A 23,029-nucleotide genomic window follows, 5' to 3' on the forward strand; every position below is an offset into this window, starting at 1 on the left:
ATTTGATAATTAAAAAAAAAGGACAAAATTTGTTTAAGAAATTCTTCCTAAATAATATTATGATAATTATACTTTTGCTTGCACATATATTTTTTTAATAGGCTCGTGTTGCCATATTTGAATGAAATGTTATTTTATTTTCTACAATTTATTGTCAAAGGAATTATTTTTCACCTCGCAATTAAAGTAATATCTTTATTAAATTATAAAAAAAAGGACATATTCACTATTATTATTATTATTTTGATACAGTAAATAAAAGAAATAGTATACAGTATGTGTTAAACAATTTTTCTATGAATTTCCCTAAACCTTTTTGTTTTGTACCTAACCATTTAGAAAACGACGATCATATTTATATTTTCTACCTAACATTCCTTCTATAAATAAACTAAGCACATATAAAATGACGAAACATATTATGGTTAGGTGTGACATGTTCCGACTAGCAAGGAACTTAAAATTAAGATTATGATTAGTATGGTAAGAAGTTTATAAAATCGTAAATTATACATTTAACTTATAAAAGTTAATCTAACATAAGTTAACAAATTAAATCATTACAACTTATATATTCTCTTTCAATTAAAATCACACATTTAATTTTCTCATATATATTATAATTCACTACTTTTTCTTACTTCCATTATGAGCTACTATTATATGTCATTTTAAAAGTTGTAATATTAAGTTACATAAGTGTTATGAATTGGATAATATTGATCAACTATTTCTTACATGCAATTTGATATATTTTTATCATGCTTAATCTTAATTTTAGATTGTGTTTTTTCTTTTGAAATAGATCAAATAAATATTATTGACAAACTTGTTTCAATTTCTTGCAAAACTACCCTACACTACATTTTGCAAAAAAACTCAAACTTTTGTACTCCAACTATAGAAAATTCTCAAAGTCCTCGTTTAAAAAGTTGCTTAGAATAACCGTTGTTGCTTTACGAAATTTCTCATCCTAGGCTTCATCAAAACCCGTCAAAGAAAAGAATCTTAAATGAAAATATCTCATTTATTATTGTTTTTCGTGCAGCCCAAAAGAGACTATGACTCTGTCAAGATAATACCATTCATTTCGTTTTTATCTCGCGAGAAGAACACGACACCGGCGCGCCAAGTCTCAACCAAAATCTGGAATGATAAATTCGCGACAAGTAATAGACCCCACCCCTGCTCAGAACACTTCAATTAATTAATAATTTCTTCCATTATTTCTAAAAAAAAATAAAATAAATATTATCACACTTATCCGAACACCGTTATTTTGTTTGGTTTCCTTGCACTTTTCGCAAGCAGGCACAGAATAATAGTAATTAATTACATAGTTTAAAAAGAAAAAAGTAAAAAGGAGACGCTGGTGGGTCTTGGTATTGTCCGTTTAAGCCTCCACCTTCTCCCACTACAGCCAAATTAGGAGGGAGAGATAGAGAATTCAACGTGAAGAGTACTAACACTGCACACTTCTTCTTCCTTCGTTCCTTCGCTTTTTGATTTCTTTCTCTCTGAACCACAACCGCGTCGCTTCTCCTTCTAGGGTTTCGCAGCCATGGGAGCTGCTTGGAGGCAGTTGAAGGTCATGCTCCGCAAGAACTGCCTCCTCAAAATTCGTCATCCTTTCGTCACTGCCGCCGAGGTTCTTGCATTCTCTTCTTCTCACTTTCAACTTTCTCTTTCCTTTGCATGCTTCTCAACTCTCTCTCTCTCTCTCTCTCACACACACACACACACACACACTCACACTCTGTTTTAGGAGTTTGATCCTTTGCTTAATTTGAACGATTCCGTGCGTTTGGTTGCTTGTGCGTGATGATGTTTGCTTGATTTTTCTGCTTTTATTAGTTTTTTTAACGGTTGACTTTTTTTTTTTGGATTTGATAAAATTTATTGATTATTTTGCTGGATATGTAATACAATGTAATGTTTCTTTTATAGTATATATATGCATTTACATATTGTTTTAAAGATGTGTTTAGGATTTAGTGTCTGTGTGTTTTTGTCGGTTTTTCTTCCAAGTGCATTTCAATCTGGTTAATACCGGAATTCTTATCCATATCGCTCAATCCATGGCAGATTTTGCTCCCTACGATTGTATTGTTGCTGTTAGTGGCTGTAAGGACAAAAGAGGATACACAAATTCATCTTGCTCAACCGTGAGTGTTTTTGTTCATTGCTCAGTGTTACCGTGTGAGTGTGTTTTAGTTATTTCTCTGTCCTGTGTTGTATGGAGGACCGTGGAAGCTTTTAATTTGTTTTTCTAATACGCTTTTTTAATTTATTTTTTTTATATATTCGTTTATTTATAAAGTTAAAGTGAATGGAAATGACTTTCCGAAACTGGTCTATATGGAGGAAAATTTTAAATATTTTTCACATTTAGTATTTTGTGAGGAGTAACGTTTATGTGGAAATGGAGCAGGCACATTCAAAAAGATATGTTTGTGGAAGTGGGCAAAGACATATCACCCAACTTTCAACTAGTTTTGCAATCATTGTTGGAAAAGGGAGAGTATTTAGCTTTTGCGCCAGATACGGATGAGACGAAGCTGTTGATAGACGTAGTGTCAATAAAATTTCCCCTCTTGAAGGTACCCATTCATTCGCTGCGTAATTTCTGATTTTCTAGGCTTAATTTATCCCTGATATGAAGGGGAAGTATTTTGCTTTGATTCCTCCATTTGATGAAATGTACCCTCTTCCAAGCTTAAACTTTGCTGGGGTTGAGTGCTTGAATGCAGTTTTTCCTCGTGTCATGCATGATTCCACACTTAAACCCCTGTTTTGGATTTTTTTTAGCCTTTGTTCTTTGTTGGGAAGTCTCAAATTGCTTTCCTCAATTTTTGGAGTGCAACTTATATATTTATTGGTAACTTTGCTTAATGCCAATTGGTTTTAAGGCAAAATATGATATGATATTGTAGCCTATATCTTGGTAAATTGCCTATTTTGCTTTCGACTGTTAGTGGTGGTATTTGATAGTCTTTGTGACACAAAGAAACTAATGGATCACCTTAAGAATTCTGGCTTGATTTTGTTTTTAATTTTAATTTTTATTTTAAAGAAGGGTATTGACTCTATACTCAAGAAATATGTGAGAATTTAAGTGAAAAGTTATAGAAATCTACAAGGAACTAACATATAATCATTGAAAAAATGTACAATGAGTAAAGAGTTTATTTCAATCCGACAACTTCAAAAGTATTGCCAACCTGAAGTGGACTAGAAAAGCATCCCATATTCTCAACGTTAGAGTTCCTCCAAACACCAACGCAAGCTGATAAATTCCCTTGCTTTAAGAAGGTGCCATCTGTGTTGCAGTTAGTCCATCCATAAATTGGAGGATATCCATTAACTTGAGTGATATTTTCTGTATTCTTGACGTGCAAGTAACAAAAGCTTTTTGAAACTTTTAATTCAGACATAAGAGAGTTCATACTTCCATTAACTGCAGAAAATATCCTGCTTTTAATATGCTGATACGGCATGATCAAATTATCAAACTTGATCCTATTTGTACTATTCCTGATGTCAGCTAAAACATGACTGTATTCACAACATCACTCCCTTTAATCTGTTACAAGGTAATGACAGAAGTAGTGCACATATGCTGCTCAGCGAGGCTCCCAATTCAGTTCCCTATATTAATTGCAAAAGTACACTGAAAAAAGGCACTGTTTTTGCTGTTTCACAAGAATTATAAAAATGAGGACAATAATGCCATATTTCCTGAGAAGATCATCTGTTGGAATTGTACTATGTAAAAGTCTCCAAAGAACAAAAGTCTTAGAAGGTAGAAACTGATCCATCTGACTTAGCACACTTAACCATCTGATTAGAAGCTGAACCATCATCCTCCAACACCTCGCTAATATTTGTTAGGTTTTTCATCGTAGCTCTGCAAAAAATATGATGTCATCAACACAATGAGTATGAGTAGGGAAATTAAGGATTTAGATCCTGCCATTCTATCAGTAAGTAAATTAGACATAATCTTGTATTTGAAATTAGCTAAAGCAATGGGATGAAAATTTCCAATCTCATTAGCATTAGGTTCATTGGGAATTCAAATAATGTAGTTTGAGTTAAAATGAGTAAGTATCCGTTTACATTGTGGTAAACCTTCTTTTTAAGGATCTTCAGGAATTGTAATAGCCAAATGATAGCCTTTCCTGCACAGTGTAGGTAACTGGGATAATGACAGATAAACAGCTCCATTTGCCAAAGATTGAACGAAATACATAGTTGGCGTTGGAATCAATGATGGTTGTTCCAAGGAAGGGGCAAGACATTTCCATGGGCATATGAAGTTTTCCTCCATGTTTGAACACGGGAGAAAGAAAACAGAACAGTTTTGAAATTTCAGTGATGAAGATGATTCATGATATGAAACTTGGAGAAATTGGTAGTGGCTGGCACTGCCTTTGAGCTCATTGATACGACTTGAATTCTTCTGGATATGTAAATGGAAAGTGTTTGTTTTTTAATAATTTTCAAAAGAGATATTTTCCACAAGCTGAGAAGAAAAAAGATGTATATAAAGAATTCTCTAATTTCTCATCTTTTGCAGCTGACTTTCTTCTTTTTCGTTTAATTGAGTATAAATGGGTATTATAGGTCCCAAAGTCGGTGGGTAGTCAAGGTTATTAATCTTGAAAAAGGTGGTCTATAGTGGTGAGTAAAAAAGCTGTCATGTACATATGGTTGATAGCATGGCGTCCTATGGTGAAAACTGTGGCAGACGTTAGAAATATGTAAGTGTAAAAGCTAAAAAACTGCAAAAGTAATTTAAAATAGCATAAATAAATTAAAAATAACCAGTCGTAGACTAAAATCCAAGAAAAATCCCTAATTGCAAAAGAATTTGATTGTGGGTGTTTGACATTGTCCTATAAGTGAAAAATGATTGGTGACAACATGATTATGAAATTTTAAAATACAGTACTAAATTCTGAAATTTTGATAAAACAAAGCGTACATTGAAGAAATGAAGAATCAGAAAAGCTACTGAGAATAAAAATAGAGAAAACAAAAGAAGAGAGGTGAGGAACATCTGAAGAAATGAATAACAACAGATTGAGAATATGCAGCAAAAGAAAGAAATGGGTACAAAATAGAAAACGTGGGGAGTTCCACCATGGGTGCCATGGAATCTTGACTTCCATGATGGACACTGCCATACAAGGGCAAATAACGGATGGTGAATGGCTTAAGGGTCCAAAGAGCAAAGATATCGCATGATGGTGGCACCATGTCAGTTATTTAACAACATGGTGGTTGATGCATGGATCTTCTATCCCTCTTGTGAAGCCATATTATTCCTCACGTTGTGAGAGCAATTGGAGTAGTTATGATTTAATGAGAAATGATCAATGTCTCAATCTTCACTACTATGTTGGACCTATAAAAAATTCTTTATAAATTTTTGTTAACTTATCTGGTAGGCATCAAATTCCAAATTTAAAAAAAATGTGCATCCTTGTATCTTAATGTAAAATTACTAATCTTGGTGTTTTTATTGTAAAATTACTATTTTTGGTATTTAAAACAAGTTAACTAGTGTATACAAAATGTTAACTAGTGACTGCTATTTTCTTGGAAAAGCTTCTCAGAGCATCAAACCAGCCCTTTCAACGTTTTTCCTTTTTAGGAAGGATGAAAGTTTTAAAAAAATTTCCGTGATGGTTATTTTAATGAAAGAAGTAATTTACAAACTTCCAATGCCTTTATACAGAAGTATTGTCGTACTAAATTTTGAATTAAGTCGTTTTATTTTTTTTTCTTTGTTGCTAATTTAACTTGGTAAGTTAAGTCATTCCCCTTTATTTTTTGGGGTATCTTCTTGCAACTAAATGCATCATCAAACAAAATTCTCTTACTATTTTTCTTTCTTTCTGAATTTTTACATTAAGCAGATAAGTATATTCTCTGTTCTTCGACTCAAACCAACTAAAATTTGATTCCTATTTGCAGTATGTTAATAGAGTATACAAAGATGAGGCGGAGTTGGAAACCTACATCCGCTCTGATGCTTATGGCACCTGCAATCAAGCAAGGTAAATTCCTTTTCTATTTTGGCAATAAATCCTACTGGAGTGATATGTTATTTCTTTTATATGCTGCCGTGGGTACAAGATAAAAAAAACACTTCTTGTTACATACCTAGAAGGGATGAAGGATACTAACAAACAAATGTAGGATAATTTCTGAGATATCTTGTTAGTGGTGTAGGCATAGCTGAGTGAGGTCCAGCCTAGGAAATGGAGTGGCAGGTGTATGCAAGGAGAAAGAAATGACAGGCTGGCTATTATAAGGGCAATTAATATATTAATAGTCTGGGTGGTATCTGATTTATATGCATTTGGGAATGCTGCATTTGTGGATAGCAATTTAGGTTTTATTCTTGTTGATTTAACTCAGCTGTAAGGAGACAGTCTCCTTGGATAGCTGCACAATAATACTTACTCTCTTCTGACTCTTTTTCCCAATTGCTCTATTTTGCTGCTGTACTATTGTTCTTCTACATGTTCTCTACCTTATCTACATACTTTAGTTCTTCGATATTGAGATTTAAGTTGCTTCATAGATTATTTATTTTGTTATTAGTATTTTGGGTTACCATCAGTTTGGATTCTTGTGTGCTTTATTCTTGTAAATAATCTCTCCTATCAGATAAATAAAGCTTCTGCTATTAGTTGAAATTTGGATTTTTAGTTTAGTGTATTAATTTGTGCTTGGTTCTATTTTACTATGTTGAATGAATACATGGATATCTATGTTGAGTGATCATGATGCATATCTCTTGTTATATATTTTTCACGTAGAAGAAAAATAAGAGTAGAAAATAATATTGAAATTTATTATTTAGAATTAATTGAAAATACATTCTCATATCCTCTATTTGTAACAATCTAATTCTCCTAAAAAGGGAAATAGAGAAACTAGGAAAACAAAATAAAATAAAAGATTGTATATCTATTTTTTCTAATTAGGAAGATTCTATAGAAATCTTCTCTAATTACAACAATAAGTCACTTTTTTCCGCCATCTTTTCTCCCCTATTATAGTTGCTTTCTTTTTCTCGTATATACATATTTCCATTGAAAATTGAAATTATTCATATGACTACCTTAGATTATAACAAACTTTTTAGCTTTAGTAATGTCTTCACTGCAATTTTATTAGTCAGTGACATGACACATGAAAATGATGCATTTATTCATATGTTTGTTTAACTGATTACTTTTCTTTGTTTCTCTTCTACCCATTTAGGAATTGTTCAACTCCAAAAATTAAAGGAGCAATCGTGTTTTATGAACAAGGCCCTCAATCATTTGATTACAGCATACGCCTCAATCATACATGGGCTTTCTCTGGTTTTCCTGATGTTACAACAATAATGGACACCAATGGTCCTTTTCTTAATGACTTGGAACTTGGTGTTAGTGCTATACCGACAATGCAATACAGCATCAGTGGGTTTTTGACTGTATGTTGCTTTATTCTCATTCAATTTCTTATTGTTCTTGTCTCTTTCCTGCCTATTTTTTATCTCTATATATTGGTGTAGTTGGAACTTGGAAAGTGTAATAATGTCTAGCTACAAGTTCAAAGTGTCTAGTCACACGTTCAAAATGTCTAGTAGCACGTTCGAAATGTCTAATCATTGACTTTAGGGGTGTTTGTTGGAGATCTTTATGGAAATTTAACTAAAATAAATTATACAATTGGGGCCAACTTTCACCTTAGAGATGGTTTTGGAGCATTGAGTTAGACCTAAACCCATATTTACAGTTAAATAGTGCAGATAAAAAAAGTTAAGTAGTTGTAGTTAGGCAATTCAAATAAAGGAAAAACTATCCATCAGTTTTGTAGTGATTCAACCGGTGGGAATGGGGGAGTCTTGCTTTCTTCTATCCTTCCTTGCTTGCCTATGTTATAAATTTCCATCTTTGTCGCTGCTATTTGTGAATTTGATATATATACTTTGTTACATTATTAATGCATTTATATGTTCTGGTTCTGTAGCTCCAGCAAATGGTTGATTCGTTCATAATATTAACAGCCCAGCTGTCTGACTTAAATCTGAATGCTGAAAGTCTGGGCCTTCTTCTTCCAGGCTTCAATAACTCTAATTTCTCTATGAAAAATCCATGGACTCAGTTTAACCCTGCTCACATACGAATTGTTCCATTTCCCACCCGAGAGTATACTGATGACCAGTTTCAGTCAATCATAAAGAAAGTAATGGGAATATTGTAAGCTTGTCTTGGAAACTTTTATATCGTGTTTAGAATATTATTAGATTATATCTCAAACAAGCTATTATTTTTAATGAAGACTTTTATGTGTAGGTACTTATTGGGGTTTCTCTATCCAATTTCTCGCCTAATCAGTTATTCTGTGTTCGAAAAGGTTTGATTCTTTTGTTAGTATTGCTTTTTGGTTTACACATTTTCTTTGTTAAATGTCCCACAATATGGCAAGAATATTTCTTTTAAGATTTGGAAAATCCTCTTCCCTAGAGCTATATTTTGGAAATGCGTTAGGTGTAGTCTGTTTTTTCATAATATGATATAATGACCCATCCTATCTTAGTTTGTGCTAATAGCAGATGTCAAGTCTTGCAAATTTAATGCACTAGAAGTCCACTTCTAGGCATAAGAAATGTGTGTTAAGATATCCTACAGTGGATAAGAATATGCCTAGAATACTCTTTATTATTATAAGACTTGGGCAAATCCTCTTTCACTAGATTTCCACGAAGAATTCTAAGGCCCTTTAATTTTTAATTTTTAATATTATTTCTAATAATTTGTCAGTTATGAAGAGCCATCATCTTTTGTTTGCTTTTATCTCTCAATTTATTGATGTAATATTTCAGGAACAGAAGATTAAAGAAGGACTATATATGATGGGCCTAAAAGATGGTATATTTCATCTTTCTTGGTTTATCACATATGCATTGCAGGTAAATCGATTCTTTTTCCATAGGACTTTCTTTTCTTTTGCAATGTTTACAATCTTGCTCATTATCGGGATTAATGAATTGGGCTTTCCAATTCAAGAATGAAATTTGAAACCTACTCTACCCTAATGCATTGTTTGGTTTTAAAGGAGGGGAATGAAATGGGAGGACACCTTATTGAGTTCACAAAGGGAGGGGAGGGAAATAGAATGTTGAACTTTTATAAACTTAAAATAGATAAATAAAGCCATTACGTAAGGATAGTTAATTAGTATAAAAATTTCTCTACCCCTCAAATTCTCCCAATTTTTCTGTGCATGAATAGGTGGGAGGTGGAAGAGCCAAAATTGAGTGGAGGCATTCTGGTCCCATCCCCTTCAATTTTTTTTTTCAAGCAATTGTTATATTCAATTTACCACCTTTTTTTTTTTAATTCCACAAGTGCTTGTTGAGAAGTTTATCCAACTTAGATATTGTCATCTCACAAAAAAACAAAGGAATAGTGTATGGAAAGATATTGACAATTTGCTAAATAAGTGCTGGGGAGCTTTCCGTGATTATGTCATCAAAATAAACTAGTTAGTTTACAATACTATACTTGATTTCTTGCTGAGCACAAATAAAGATCCGTTGCATTAATCTATAAATCCAAACAGAGGAGTAGTCCTGAACTTTTCAAACAGGCTCCAGGGGCTTGTTTTAAACCATAGATCACTCCAGGGATTGTGAGAATTAGACTCTTTGGAAGGCCTTGGTAAAGTAAGCCAAAGATTAGAAAACAAAACAGTTTTTAGCATTAAATTACAAATAGACATGATTATCATGAATGCAGGGCCAATGAGATTTTTTATTATGAAGAAAAAAGTTGGATAGTATACGGTGACTGGATATTAGATGATGGTCAGACCTTACCCATGATCAATGAAGATTTGGTCAGGTCCTTGTAATGGGGAAGATTGCTGTATATTTTGTGAATTATTTTTTACATGATATTACGATATATTAGAATAAAGAATATAGAAGGTTTTCTTTTTCCTTTTTATGTGTTTTTGTTACTAGTTTCCCTCTTTAGTTTGTTATTTCCAGCGGACCTTTTTGGTGAATCTGTTTTTGGGTTTTTCATTCTTTTTGCTGTCAAGGCTACCAACTATAAATGCTCCTTTGCATTCAGCTCTAAACATCATATAAATAATAAAATATTATATCAGTTTCTCTTTTCTCTAAGATGCTATATGGAGGCTTCCATTGTAGTTCTGATCTTTAATATCTTTTTTGTAAATGGTTGCCACTACTCCGAATGCTTCCTCTCTTTAGTTTCCCTCTTCCCTTGCTGAGCTCATTATTAAATCGCATTGCCTTCATTGATTCATTGTTAATTCTACTATTCCTCTTTGTATTTCTTTGGTCGAGATCATGATGTTGATTGTGTAAGTCCTGCATATGAAGCTTGGGGAGTTCAGGATCAAAGGTTTCTTACTTGGCTTCAGCTAACGTTATTAAGTCAAGTCTCTCTTTCATTGTTGGTTCAATACACTTTTATCAGGTTTGGCACATGATTCATGAGTACTTTCAACTTTAGAAGAAAGCATGTGCTCATCGTCAGGGTCAAGCCCAGCGGGCTAGCCTGCCAACCTAGCCAAGAAAGGTGGGTTGGGACGGTGTTTTCAACACAGCAGCCCGAATCAACCCAGCTCGCCAAGCCTGACAGCTTGCAAGCTAGCCTCGTGAGTGAGTCGGGCCAGCTCGGAAACCCGACTTCATTGAAAAAAATTTAAACATATGCTACGACACTTTATATCAACACAGTCCGACAGCCCTGCGAAAGTCTTGTACTACTCGACCAAGGTCTGATATTCGACCAGGATTTGGAAGTGCCCTGACGGCAGCCTGTTTCAGCTCTTTTCAGCCCAGAATTAGCCCGAAAGCCCGATATCAGCCCGCTCTCATGTATAAAATAAAATTTTCAATCCGTTCCATGTGATATTAAACTTTTGATGACAAAAAAAAGGCAACCAAGACCACCTACCTGGTAGCTTGGTGGCCGTGTTATAAAGTTGCCCGTTTTCAATAGGCAGTCAATCCGACCTGACTCATTTTGGCCATTATCGGGCTGGGCTTAAATGGTCTGGGTTGGCCCGTTTTGCCACCCTTACTTGACAGTAAGACAATGTGATGTGAGAGTTTTTGACTCACATCAAAGATGAACTTGCATGTGGGTAACACTCTTCCGCTTGAGGCACATGTTGATGCCATCCTTAAAGTTTTACCACCAGAGTATGCACCAATTATTTCTGTTAATGGAAACAAGTTTGATACTCTCTTCGTTGAAGTGGAGGTTCTTCTTCTTACTCATGAGTCTTGTACTCTCTGATTCAACTGCTCATCACTATACCGTCCAACTCCCTGAATCTTGGATCTAGTCCTACTAATGACCATGCTCGTGCTGGTGACAAATGTGGCGAAGGTGGTGGTTTTTAAAGCAGAGAGGCTGTGGCAGCACCATCAATGGCTGTTGAGGGTGTGGTTGAGGCTGTACTGGAAGCTTTTCCAATTTTCAATGCCAAATTTGTTTGAAGTATGGTCATATTCATTTGCTTCGATATGATTGATGGCTCTTATTAACCACACGAGTCTCTTCTTTTAAATCCATATACTCATGCTGTCACTCCCAACAGTATGCTTACGAACACATCTTCTCAAGGTGGTGCCAATTCTGCATGTCAACTTGGTCATTTGAGGGACCAGATAAATTTTTATTGCAAATGGTCAAGGTTTGCATATTGACGGACCTGGTTCTTCCTCCTTTTTGTCTTCTGTTAACTTAAATATATGTTGGAAATGGTCAAGGATATTTTATTATTTAAGATTGTAGAATATCAAATTCTACAAAAAAAAAATTCATATTTTTTTCTTCTCTTATTTTATGTTAAATATTTAAAATGGTCTAATGTTTGATATTAAAATTTCAATTTTAAATGTATATTTGATTTTTTTGGATATAGTAGAAATTAAATTACACTCCCCAAGATAAATTTAAAATTTGAACTGATTTTTCCAAACAATATTTAGAAATGTGAGAAATTTTAATCAAAGCAATTCAAATTCTCTGAAATTATAAAATTTCTGATCCGAACACAACCTTAAGCTTGTATATTTCTATATTCGTTTTCACATTCTAATTATTTTTCGTTCAGAAATTTTTTTAGGGATCTCCCTAATTGTAATAAATTGTAATGAATCTTAGGGATTGATTTATTGCTTCTAGAAAATGTAGTACTTTTAAGTTATCGGTTTATTGCCTTAATGCAAATTGATGTGTTAATTTGTTTTGTGAACATGGTTATTAAAATCGCAAGTCAAGTAGTAAACTCGGATGTGTTTATGTTTCCACCCCTTTAAAACCTGTAAACTTGCATGTAGAATCGTTTTTTAGTAGGGTCGTATAAACTCAAACAAACTTGTGTAAAACTGTGAGTATAGAGGCGATTTTTAGCGAGCTCAGTTAGCCATTAGAAATTAGCTAAAAGTGACATTGGCTTTGTTTGTTTCTAGTTCAAGATATATGCAAAACATACCTAGGGGACAATTTTTTGGTTCATTGGTTCTCTCTTTCAAGAATCTGGCTGTTTTTTTTTGGTGTTGATGTTGCGTTTGCCTGTTGCACCAACAAATCTCTCTTGGTGTCTTCTTTGCACCACTCCACTCAGTTTTGTGCTTTTTGGTTCTCCTCCACCCTTTGCCATCTCACTCCTCCCATTTCCTTTCTCCCCTATAGTTTTAGGGCCAAAGACATAACATATTTGGGTTTTAGCTCTTTCATTTTTAATCCACTCTTACTATTTTAGACTATTTGGCCTCCCTCTTACTATGTTGGACTATTTGGCCTCCCTCTTACTATGTCGAAGTGTTGAGGCCTCCATTTAAGTCCAACAATTCTTTTTGTGAATTAGATTTATAATAAAATAATAATATTAGAAAAAATATTTAAAAATATATAATATGTTAAACTAATAATTATAATAATTCAGTAAAAAATATACAAATTATTTATAGCATCATATAATATGAAATTATTATGTCATTTATAGGTATTTTAATATCTTTTATATGAAGTGAACTCAAAGCTCCCACGAGTTTATGTAAACTCGAAACTCCCACGAGTTTACTTAACTTGAAACTCTACAAGCTCATGTAAACTTTCTAGTTTGACAATCTTGATTGTAACTCAATTTATTTATTTCTTCTCTTACCTTAAATTGAGTTGCCAGTAGGAAATAATTGTATGACTATATGCTGTGATGAGATTCTAATATTCCTAGATCAAGAAATTGTTATTTTCTCATCTTTTTATATTTTCATGTTTGCAGTTTGCAATTTCTTCTGGAATCCTTACAGCTTGCACCATGTATAATTTATTCAAGTATAGTGATAAGACACTGGTGTTTGCATACTTTTTTGCTTTTGGGCTAAGTGCAATCATGCTCTCATTCCTTATATCAACATTTTTCAAACGGGCTAAAACAGCTGTAGCTGTTGGAACTCTATCTTTTCTTGGAGCTTTTTTCCCATATTACACAGTAAATGACGAGGGAGTTTCAATGTGAGTGCTTGTCCTTTAAATAACTGTTACTTTTGTAGTTCAATTTTTTATATTAGTCTACATTTTATTCATTGAGGTCGTCCACCTTCAGAATCTTGAAGGTTATTGCTTCTTTGCTTTCACCTACTGCCTTTGCTTTGGGTTCGATCAACTTTGCTGATTATGAGCGTGCACATGTCGGACTTCGTTGGAGTAACATATGGAGGGTGAGTTTTTGAGTGGTTGTTAACATTACTTTTTTAACCCATTCTTTTTACCCCAAATTTCTGAGATATTTATCATTCAGGAATCATCTGGAGTGAACTTTCTTGCATGTCTTCTGATGATGATACTTGATACACTGCTATATTGTGCGGTTGGACTTTATTTTGACAAGGTATGCCTTTGGGTGTGTGAATATATATCCTCTAATTTAGACTATTCAAGTAATATGACTAGAATGGAAGGGGACCACTCTAAGCGTTCTCCTCACCTCCTTGCTGGAAGCCTGCATCTGTATAGATGAACTCCTTTCAATCCATTGGTTCTTACCAAATAAAATGAAGCTTGACCAATTTACTGATGTATTAGTTTATGTAATAGCTATTGTCATGGCACTTCAAGAATGGAGAATGGTCCATGGTTTTTATGTATTGAACACTTCATAATCTGATGCCTTTAAATAATTCTCTTCCTGAGTGACAAATAGTTGAAGTTTTGATTTTTCAGTTATTGTTTAGGTGTCAGAGTGACATAATTTGAACCTTATTTCATTGCTTAGAACAGTAATAATTATATCAGTACATTAGTCCCTATTTATGGAGACAGTGGCTTACTTAGCAGGCTCCTCAATCTCTTAAAGCTGACAATTACTGTGAACAGCTGTTGAAGACTAGCAGAACTAACGAACCACGAAAAACTGAGTACTAGCGATGTTGACCAATGGTCAACCTAATACGATGTTGTAGCAACTAAAGATATTCATCTATCATCTCCTGCAAACTCAGTGTGGCTCAAAACAATGCATTGTGTTTGTCTCTCAATGTTGAAAACTTTGCTGGCATGGAGATTTGGTTGAGATGTATGCAATCCAAAGCTGAAATGCAAGGTGAAGATGGTGTTGTTCAACTCCTTTTTTCTAACAAAAAAAATATTTTATGTTTGGCATGGTAATAGATGGTACAAGTGGAAACTAAGACACAGTTCAGCACAAAGGGACTGAATNAACACTGACTTTGCTGCAGTTTCTGCTAGACAGCTTTATTTTTCCTCTGTAGTGAATTTGGCCACCAAATTTGGTTACTTGGATCACCTAGAGATTATATTTAGTCCCCCAATGAGTTCAGGAAGCATGTGCGGTCCTGAACTTAATCTCATGCTCTAGCAAAACTCAACTCTGTTGCCCTTTCAACAGATTCGAAATCCAAATAATATTTTCAAACTTATCTTTTTCTCATTGTATATCTAATACACTATCTCTATTTCAAGGTCTGTAAACCATATTGGAGGATGAAGTGGTAATAAAGCACAGGACTCATTAAAACCACCACATGGGAACGGAGGAAGAAACTGTTAGAATACAAACTAAACACTCTACAAAAACGGAGAAGAAAAGAGAGAGAGAACAGGGGATATGGTTACTCAATCTGAAATTTTATTTCTTACATCTACTCATTACAATATGACATTACTGTTTATTTTACAATAACAAGCAGTTAGTTAACATTCCACAAAGTATCTAACTAACATACAAGTATAGCTGAATTATTCACAACCAAATCTGCAAAACTTAATCATGAAGAAATAACTCTAGCATTTCTTCATCAATCATTGTGAGAAAGGGGTTGTCAACAAAACTAGTTGTGTGGGTGCCCCTCTAACCCACAAAACGTCTAACTACCATACAACAGTAACTGAATTATCCATAACAGAAACTGCTAAACTTATTCTTGAATAAAGAATTGATATTACTCAAGCATTTCTTCTTCAATCATTGTAAGAAAAGGGTTGTCGACAACACTATTAGTTTGGGGTGCCCATTTAACATTGTGGTCCCATTGCATTGTTGTTCATTGTTTATGGTACTTTCGTGGCTTGTGGATATTGTGAGTTAGTAAACTTGGCTCTCAAGTAGTTAGTTTAACAAATTATCTGAGTTAGTTAAGTAACTCTTAGGTAGTTAGCTGTTAAAATTAGTTCTCATGTAGTTAGTTTTTTAGATTTAGCTCTCGGGTAGTTAGTTTGGTAAAATTAGGTATCAGGTAGTTAGTGTACTTTTTCATTGTAGTTTGAAATACAGAGAGACAGAGTAAAAAGAACGAAATACACAGAGAGTAAAAGAATGAAATACACACAGAGGGTAAAAGAATGAAATAGGTAGTGTTCCTTCATTTTCTTTAGTAGAAAATAAGACTGATTTATTATTTTCAATGATAAAAAATATATTCTGATACTTCCTATTTGTAATAATCTAATTCTCCAAAAAAGAGAAATAGGAAAACTAGGAAATAGGAAAACTAGGAAAATAAAATAAGTAAAAGATTACATATCTATTTTTTCTAATTAGGAAGATTCTAAAGATATTATCTCAAATTACAACATCTTTTCATTTAACAATTCAAGTTTATACTAATTTTCAATTTCTTTCATGAGAATTGGTGAAAGAAAAGTAGAAAAAAGGAGAGGGTAATGAGACCTTGAAGTCGTTTTATGTCAATGATGTGAAATTGCATAGATTCATTCATGTATTTAGGATTCAAAGTCATTTTATATTCATCATATATATATGTGTGTGTGTGTAAATTGATTCTTGATTTTAAGATTCTAATGTATATGTATAAAATATTCAAGTTCTTCTCCTTAACTCCTCAAAGGTGTCTTTTGCCTTTTTGGATTTTAGTCAGAGTAACTTTTAAAATTGTTACCATTTTATAATAGGAATGTACCTAAGAAAGGTAGGGTTAGTTATATAGCTCTTCCAAGAAGATTATGACAAGTTCCAAATTTACCAGAAATAGAGTTGGAAGTATATAAAAAAAAAGGGTGGAGGGCGTGGCACTGTGAAGACTAATTTTACAAATTGGTTTGTAGGATTGAGATAAACTCCAACTGAAATTTTTTGATGGTATCAGCTTCTTGGTGTTGATCATTAAAAGGGACACATCTAGATTAGCCATTTCTATGTTGTTTTTCAATGAAATTAACTTTTTGTTTTATTTCCATGAGTTCTCTTTCCATACCGTCTTGTAAGTGGTAAAACCATTTTAACTCGCTTCATCTAAAAGGTTCTTCCGAGGGAGTATGGAAGGAGATACACATGGAGCTTTATTTTCCAAAGGGACTTCTGGAGGAAGAAAAAAGTTGTAAAAGATAGTTCCTCCGTTTCTAATGTTAAAGTATTTGGTAAGAATTCTGAGTCAGAAGGGAAGATTTCAAGGGAATATACTTCCAGACCTGCCATTGAACCAATAAGCTTAGACATGAAACAGCAGGAGCTTGATAGCAGGTATATGATATACAATTGAAGTGCATGAATTTGTTATATGATGCGTTGCCTCATTGTGATTTTTTATTAATTTTCAGGTGCATTCAAATCAGGAATTTACATAAAGTGTATGCTACAGAGAAAGGAGATTGCTGTGCTGTTAACTCTTTACAGCTGACACTGTACGAAAACCAGATTCTTGCCCTCCTAGGTCTGTGCGGTTTCTCTTTTATTCTTTGACTTAAATACCGTTGAAATTATAGGCTTTTAGGTAGAGAGCACAGGAACATTATGTAATTTGTCCTATGTGTTATAAAACATAAACCATTAACCCTTATTCATGATACTGAATCATAATGGTAATTGAATAAGGAAACAAATCATTAAGTATTAGAAAACATCTAAACTAATTTTAAGAGATAGTAAGGGCATATGAAAATTAATCTTATGATAAGTTATGATAATATAAGTTACTCTGGACTTAATCGAGATATTGTTTATTTATTGTAGTCCCCTTGGGCATGTGCATTGTAATTTGTCACGGAAGACTAACATATGAGAAAAAGAGTTTGAGATTGATTATCTCTCGGCTGATCTTTGTTATTTATAAAAGAAAATTACATCAGGAATATATAGGTAATTAATGCAATCAGCTCATACTTACAACTGCAATCATTTGCATTAAATACCTATTCTAACAACTATCTATATTTAATACATATTCTAACACTCCTCCACAAGAGTATACAAATGTATGTATCAATCTTGGAGCAAATAAATTCAATCCGAGATCCTCTCAAGGATTTTGTTAACACATCTTTTAGTTGATCAATTGATCCAACAACTCAGTGTAAATTTCCTTGGATAACAACTGTTCCCAAATAAAGTGACAGTCAATTTGTACGTGTTTAGACTTTTCATAAAACATTAGATTGGAAGAAATGTGGAGAGTAGCTTGGATATCATAATACATCTTCATTGGCTGAATCTCACAAATTTAATTCTTGGAAGAATTGTTTTAATCATATAAGCTCACAAGTAAGGAATGCCATTGTCCTATACTCAACTTCACTAGTTTATTCTATAAGGACATTTTGTTTCTTGCTCTTCCAAGATTCCTCCAATGAAAACACAGTAGCTGTAGGCATCTTCTTACAACCAAAAGTAATAATTACAAAGAGATCCCCAGAATCTTCTAACAACTTCTATCAGCTTCTAGTAAAACGTTGAATATTCTACCAACTTCAGGTAATGTATTTAATATCCTACTAACAACACTGTCTTGCCTGGAAAACCATGTAAGGAGAAGCATTTATCTTGAATGTGGCCAATTCTCTTAAAAAAAGAACATTGAGGATGTTTGTATCTCCTTTGAGTAAAGGAAGACATATCTAAGGAAGAATTCATCGGCAATCATAATTTAAATGACAATCTACACTCCACAGCTAGTTCCAACTATAAGATGGAAACCAGTCGTGGAGGAAGAGTATGAGAGAGAGAGAGAGAGGAGAGAGGAGCCTACTAACCAAAGCTGAAACTGGTTGAAACAAGGGTAAGGGGGTCTGATGAGGCTTGTGGAGAAGATGTAGAGTCCTGGTGACAAAAGGGTTGCTGGCAACGGATGATGTTGGCCAACGAACAGTGGACAGCGGACGGGACTGGCAGTAGCTGGTGGCCAGCAGCCAGCAGCGAATCACAAAACTAACAGAGAGGGATTAATCCATTTTGATACCAACTTAAGACTGAAAATATGAGAAAAAGAATTTAAAAGATTGACTATTTCTCAGCTTATTTTTGTTATTTATCGAAAAAGAATTATATAATTAATGCTAACAACTCATAGGTACAACTGCTAATCATCTATATTAAATACCCATTCTAACAACTACCTATATTTATTACATGTTATACTAAGAGTGTCGTTGCAGTTCCACAAGGGCCATCTTACTTCATTATAGTTAGTTTACAGCAGTTAGAATTCAGTTTGTGGCTCAGTTAGCTGTTACATGACAGCAAAGTTCAAGTATTCTGGAATAGTACAAATAATTGTATTCTGCACCTTTCAGTTCGATAAATACCATAATTCTTTCTCAAAATTCGGTATCCTTTCAGTTTTTTGCATTTCTGAAATTCATTATGGTATCATGAGGATCTAATGATCCCAATACCATGAGTGCCTGCCTCTGATCCTTTTGATTCCTCCAAAAATCACAAGCATTGATTACATTCTGTATTTCAATTTAAATGAAAATATATATTTTTTCAATGGAATAACAAATTAAAGGGTAATTAAAGGCTATAGCTCATTAATATGCATTCATCCCCGTTTGTCATTGTTCTTGTTACCAATGGTTTTATTTTCTTAGAAGGATATCTAATTCCCATTCTTAATTTACTTTTATATTTGCTGATAAGCTTTATCTACTACCGATAGGGATAGGAGATTGTTGCTCAATGATTTTGTTTCTGTTTTCAAGGACATAATGGAGCTGGGAAAAGCACGACAATCTCAATGCTTGTTGGTCTGCTTCGTCCTTCTTCTGGGGATGCTTTGGTATTTGGAAAGAATATTGTATCAGATATTGTAAGTTTTAAGTCAGGTTCTACATAGTCTCTTGTAAGCTTAGTCCTAAATGGTATGTCTTGAGGAATTTAGTAGACTATTAAGTAATTACAGTCTTGTGTCATAGCAATGGTAATTTAATGTAGTGTGTATGTGTCAATTGGATAATCTGAATTGGAATTTGTGTTGTTTACTAAAGTATTATGGATATTTGATAACTGAAAGTATTAGGGACCCAAAAAAATCCTCTTTGAAAATATATCAGAAGCCTTAGAGGGTTATAGCAGAAGCATTGTGGACAAAAACAGCATACAACATATACACATAGATAATTGAAAAAAATGCAGAAATATAATTGTAACGTTATAATAATAGAAGACAACCCTAATTAATAACAATATCATGTCTAGAAAAATCAATGACCGTTGTGTTGCTGGAAAATAGGTGATAAATTTTTTCAGAAAATAATTTGAGTGGAAAAGAAGAAAAGAACATTAGGAAGGGTGGGTGGTGCTGAATAAAAAGGAATTTGGAAGAGAAAAAAGGGACTTGTGGCGGGACTGCGCAATAAAAATAGAGGCTGCTGTAATGTGGGTAGGGTACCCTAGGTTGATATTCTGTTGTAATGTTTGGTTTGGATGGGTTGGATAGCCCAACTCCTTTAAAAGGAAAAGAAAAGCACTTGGGCTAACTAGGTTTATTAGTCTAGGAGAATTAGCAGAAAAGAGAGAAGATTAGGGTTTCACTTCCTTGGTGAGGAGGCTTCTCCTCCTTCATTTCCTTCATTTTGAATGCATGTGTCGTGCTACCACTCCTCAACTTCCCCCTTGTTTTTCCCGTGACACCCAAAGCAGTTGCAATGGGTTGACATGGAAAACCTTCATTGCCACTGCCATGTTGTGGTGGTAAGCTATAACTCTTCCATGGCTTGACAATAGCCTATATTTGATAACACTGATACAAATATATTACATGAAACATAATGAATTTCCTAATGGTTAGGGTTTTAGAGTTAATAATAGGCTAAACTGTTTATGGACACTATGAAAACATAAGAAAGAAAAGAAGGAAAGACTAGCATATAATTACAACCACAACCATCACTCCCACTCAAGTTGTACTGTATATATCATATACATCTAACTTGTTATATATGTATGCAGTTGTAGGTAGGACCTTGTAAGACTTTAAGATATCAAATAATTAATCCTTGGAGCTCACAGAATAAGTATTGTCCCAAAGAATCTTTTCTCTGACAAAATTTGTATTGTTTAGTTTGGTAATGGAAGCTTGAGTTTGAGTAAAGGTACAAAGCTGATTGATTATCACAAGCAAGTTCCCTGTTAGTATGAACCGTAGCACAATGCTCTATTTTTATACTTGATCTAACAACAACAATCTACTTGCTATTCCATGGAATTACACTTCCTCCAATAAGAAACACAATAAACTAAGTGGAAGTCAAAGTTGACCTAAAGAAATGTGTTTTGGATCGTGCAATCTGGAACACAATTTTGACTTCATATTGTGCATTCTAGAAGTAACTACTTTTGACTTCCGGATTATACAATTTTCAACATTTTTGGATTGCACAATGTGGGATGAACTCTGACCCAAAAACCCATGCTGCCTGGAACAAAAATCCAGAACTCAAGATCTACTTGCCTTCTGGCTTTATGATCTTCACTTCAGCTCAAACAGTGTGTCAAAATCTACTTGTCAACACCTCCCCACCAACCTCAGCAAAAACCAACAATGGTGTGGCTACTCCATTGCCATATGATAGAAAAAGTGTAATCTGGGTATGTTGAACATTTTTGGGGTGTGGAGCGAAGTTATGTGGGTCAAACCCCTACCCTATTGAACTTAGTTGCTGGGCTTTAGCCCAAACTCAGTGTCCTGACACTATCAACTATGAGGTAGCAGATACACATGTATGAATGAACTTGGAAGAATTATGAATGAAAGAAAATTTTTATTCAAAAATTAATTCATTTGAAACATTTCAGTCTCTAAATATAGAGAACTCTAACCCTAAAGTAATAATTACAAAGTGACCTCTAGAACCTTCTAACAACTTCTATTAGCTTCTAGTAGTACATTTAATGTTCTACCAACTTCTAGTAATGCATTTAATGTCCTACTTGCAACAAATGACATAACATCAAGCTTTTAATTTATATGCAGAATTTAATTGCATGTCTTGTTTAGATTGACTTCTAAATTCAAGCTAAATTACGGTTATATGTCAACTTAGGCCGGTTATGGATAGCATAATGATGCTAGTGCATGTTTATTTACTAAACAAAGTTTTGACTTCTGAATGATATGGGATTTTCAGACAAAAGTTCTCTCTATAATGTTTTATTATAAACATTAGAGAACACAAAATGTGCTCATTGAAATGCGTGCTAAGACAGATATGATAGCCCTGATATAATTCATGGACAGTATTTACTTGAAACAAACTTTGGTAGTGAATGTTATGCTTTAGAGGGATAACACTAGGAAAAAGGGGAGTTGCTGAAATAAGAATGGTTAGATGGATGTGTGGCTAAACAAAAAAAAAAAGACTATGAAATGATTGTGTATGAGGAGATATAGATGTAGCACAAATTTCGGAAAAAATGTCAGAATTAGTTAAAGTGATTTGGAGTGGATATGTACTAAGAACGCCACACTGGCAGCACCAATGAGATTGGATGTTATAGTTTTTAGATCTTTGAAAAAAGGGACATGGAGACCTAGAAGGACAATAGAGGAAGTTGTTAAGATCTCATAAGTAATATCTGTGAATACTTGATGTTTAACCAAGCTGAGCAACATTGTTGAATCATGTAGCCAACCTCACCTATTGGGATAAGATTGTGTTGTTCGTTCTACAGATAAAGGTGGAATAATAAAAACCATTTAATCTATCTGCTCATTAGTAGGCTTCATATATTTTTTACTTTTTAGTCTTTATGCTGTGATGAGCTAATGTGAGTTGGAATTCCTAACCACAGTTTGAGGGATATCAGGCTTGTTAAAATTTCCGAGTAGAGTAAAGCTGAGAAAACTAGACAAACTAAATGGAAAACTGGGAAAATAGAAGATTTGATCTGAAACAGAAGCTAAACCTGTATTGATATCAGAATTAATCTTTGAACAGATATCACATACAATATATCAACATAATAATAACTGAAACTGAATATTGTCAATTGCAACAGAAACAAACAAAAACTGCACTGTTATAAATGTATCGATATCCTCTTTCTATCTTTGTTTTGTTACTTCTCCTTTCTTGCTGACCACGTGCTCTTAGTCTTGTGTTCATTCAAAATGCAATCATCTTTTGTTGTAGGATGAGATACGGAAGGTTTTGGGTGTCTGCCCACAACATGATATACTCTTTCCTGAATTAACAGTAAGTAGAAGTGGTTT

General features: G+C 33.8%; 1 protein-coding gene across 2 annotated transcripts in view; it reads left to right on the plus strand.

The window, feature by feature from the left end:
- The first annotated feature begins 1,311 nt into the window (after window positions 1-1,311).
- The window catches only part of LOC106757560 (ATP-binding cassette sub-family A member 1), a 64,101-nt gene continuing 42,383 nt past the window's right edge, over window positions 1,312-23,029 (plus strand). Inside the window, exons 1-15 of one of the 2 annotated variants that reach the window (XM_022779147.1) lie at window positions 1,312-1,648; window positions 2,086-2,165; window positions 2,432-2,600; window positions 5,983-6,065; window positions 7,282-7,498; window positions 8,038-8,267; window positions 8,364-8,424; window positions 8,894-8,980; window positions 13,345-13,577; window positions 13,669-13,783; window positions 13,864-13,953; window positions 16,841-17,061; window positions 17,139-17,251; window positions 19,518-19,624; window positions 22,950-23,012. In XM_022779147.1, the coding sequence (XP_022634868.1) occupies window positions 1,562-1,648; window positions 2,086-2,165; window positions 2,432-2,600; window positions 5,983-6,065; window positions 7,282-7,498; window positions 8,038-8,267; window positions 8,364-8,424; window positions 8,894-8,980; window positions 13,345-13,577; window positions 13,669-13,783; window positions 13,864-13,953; window positions 16,841-17,061; window positions 17,139-17,251; window positions 19,518-19,624; window positions 22,950-23,012 (1,956 nt within the window). In that variant the 5' untranslated portion in view covers window positions 1,312-1,561. The remainder of the gene's footprint in view (window positions 1,649-2,085; window positions 2,166-2,431; window positions 2,601-5,982; window positions 6,066-7,281; window positions 7,499-8,037; window positions 8,268-8,363; window positions 8,425-8,893; window positions 8,981-13,344; window positions 13,578-13,668; window positions 13,784-13,863; window positions 13,954-16,840; window positions 17,062-17,138; window positions 17,252-19,517; window positions 19,625-22,949; window positions 23,013-23,029) is intronic. The other variant, XM_014640238.2, reaches the window with a different exon arrangement.

The sequence above is a fragment of the Vigna radiata genome, chromosome 3 (assembly GCF_000741045.1).
Source record: "Vigna radiata var. radiata cultivar VC1973A chromosome 3, Vradiata_ver6, whole genome shotgun sequence".
Classification (NCBI taxonomy): Eukaryota; Viridiplantae; Streptophyta; class Magnoliopsida; order Fabales; family Fabaceae; genus Vigna; species Vigna radiata.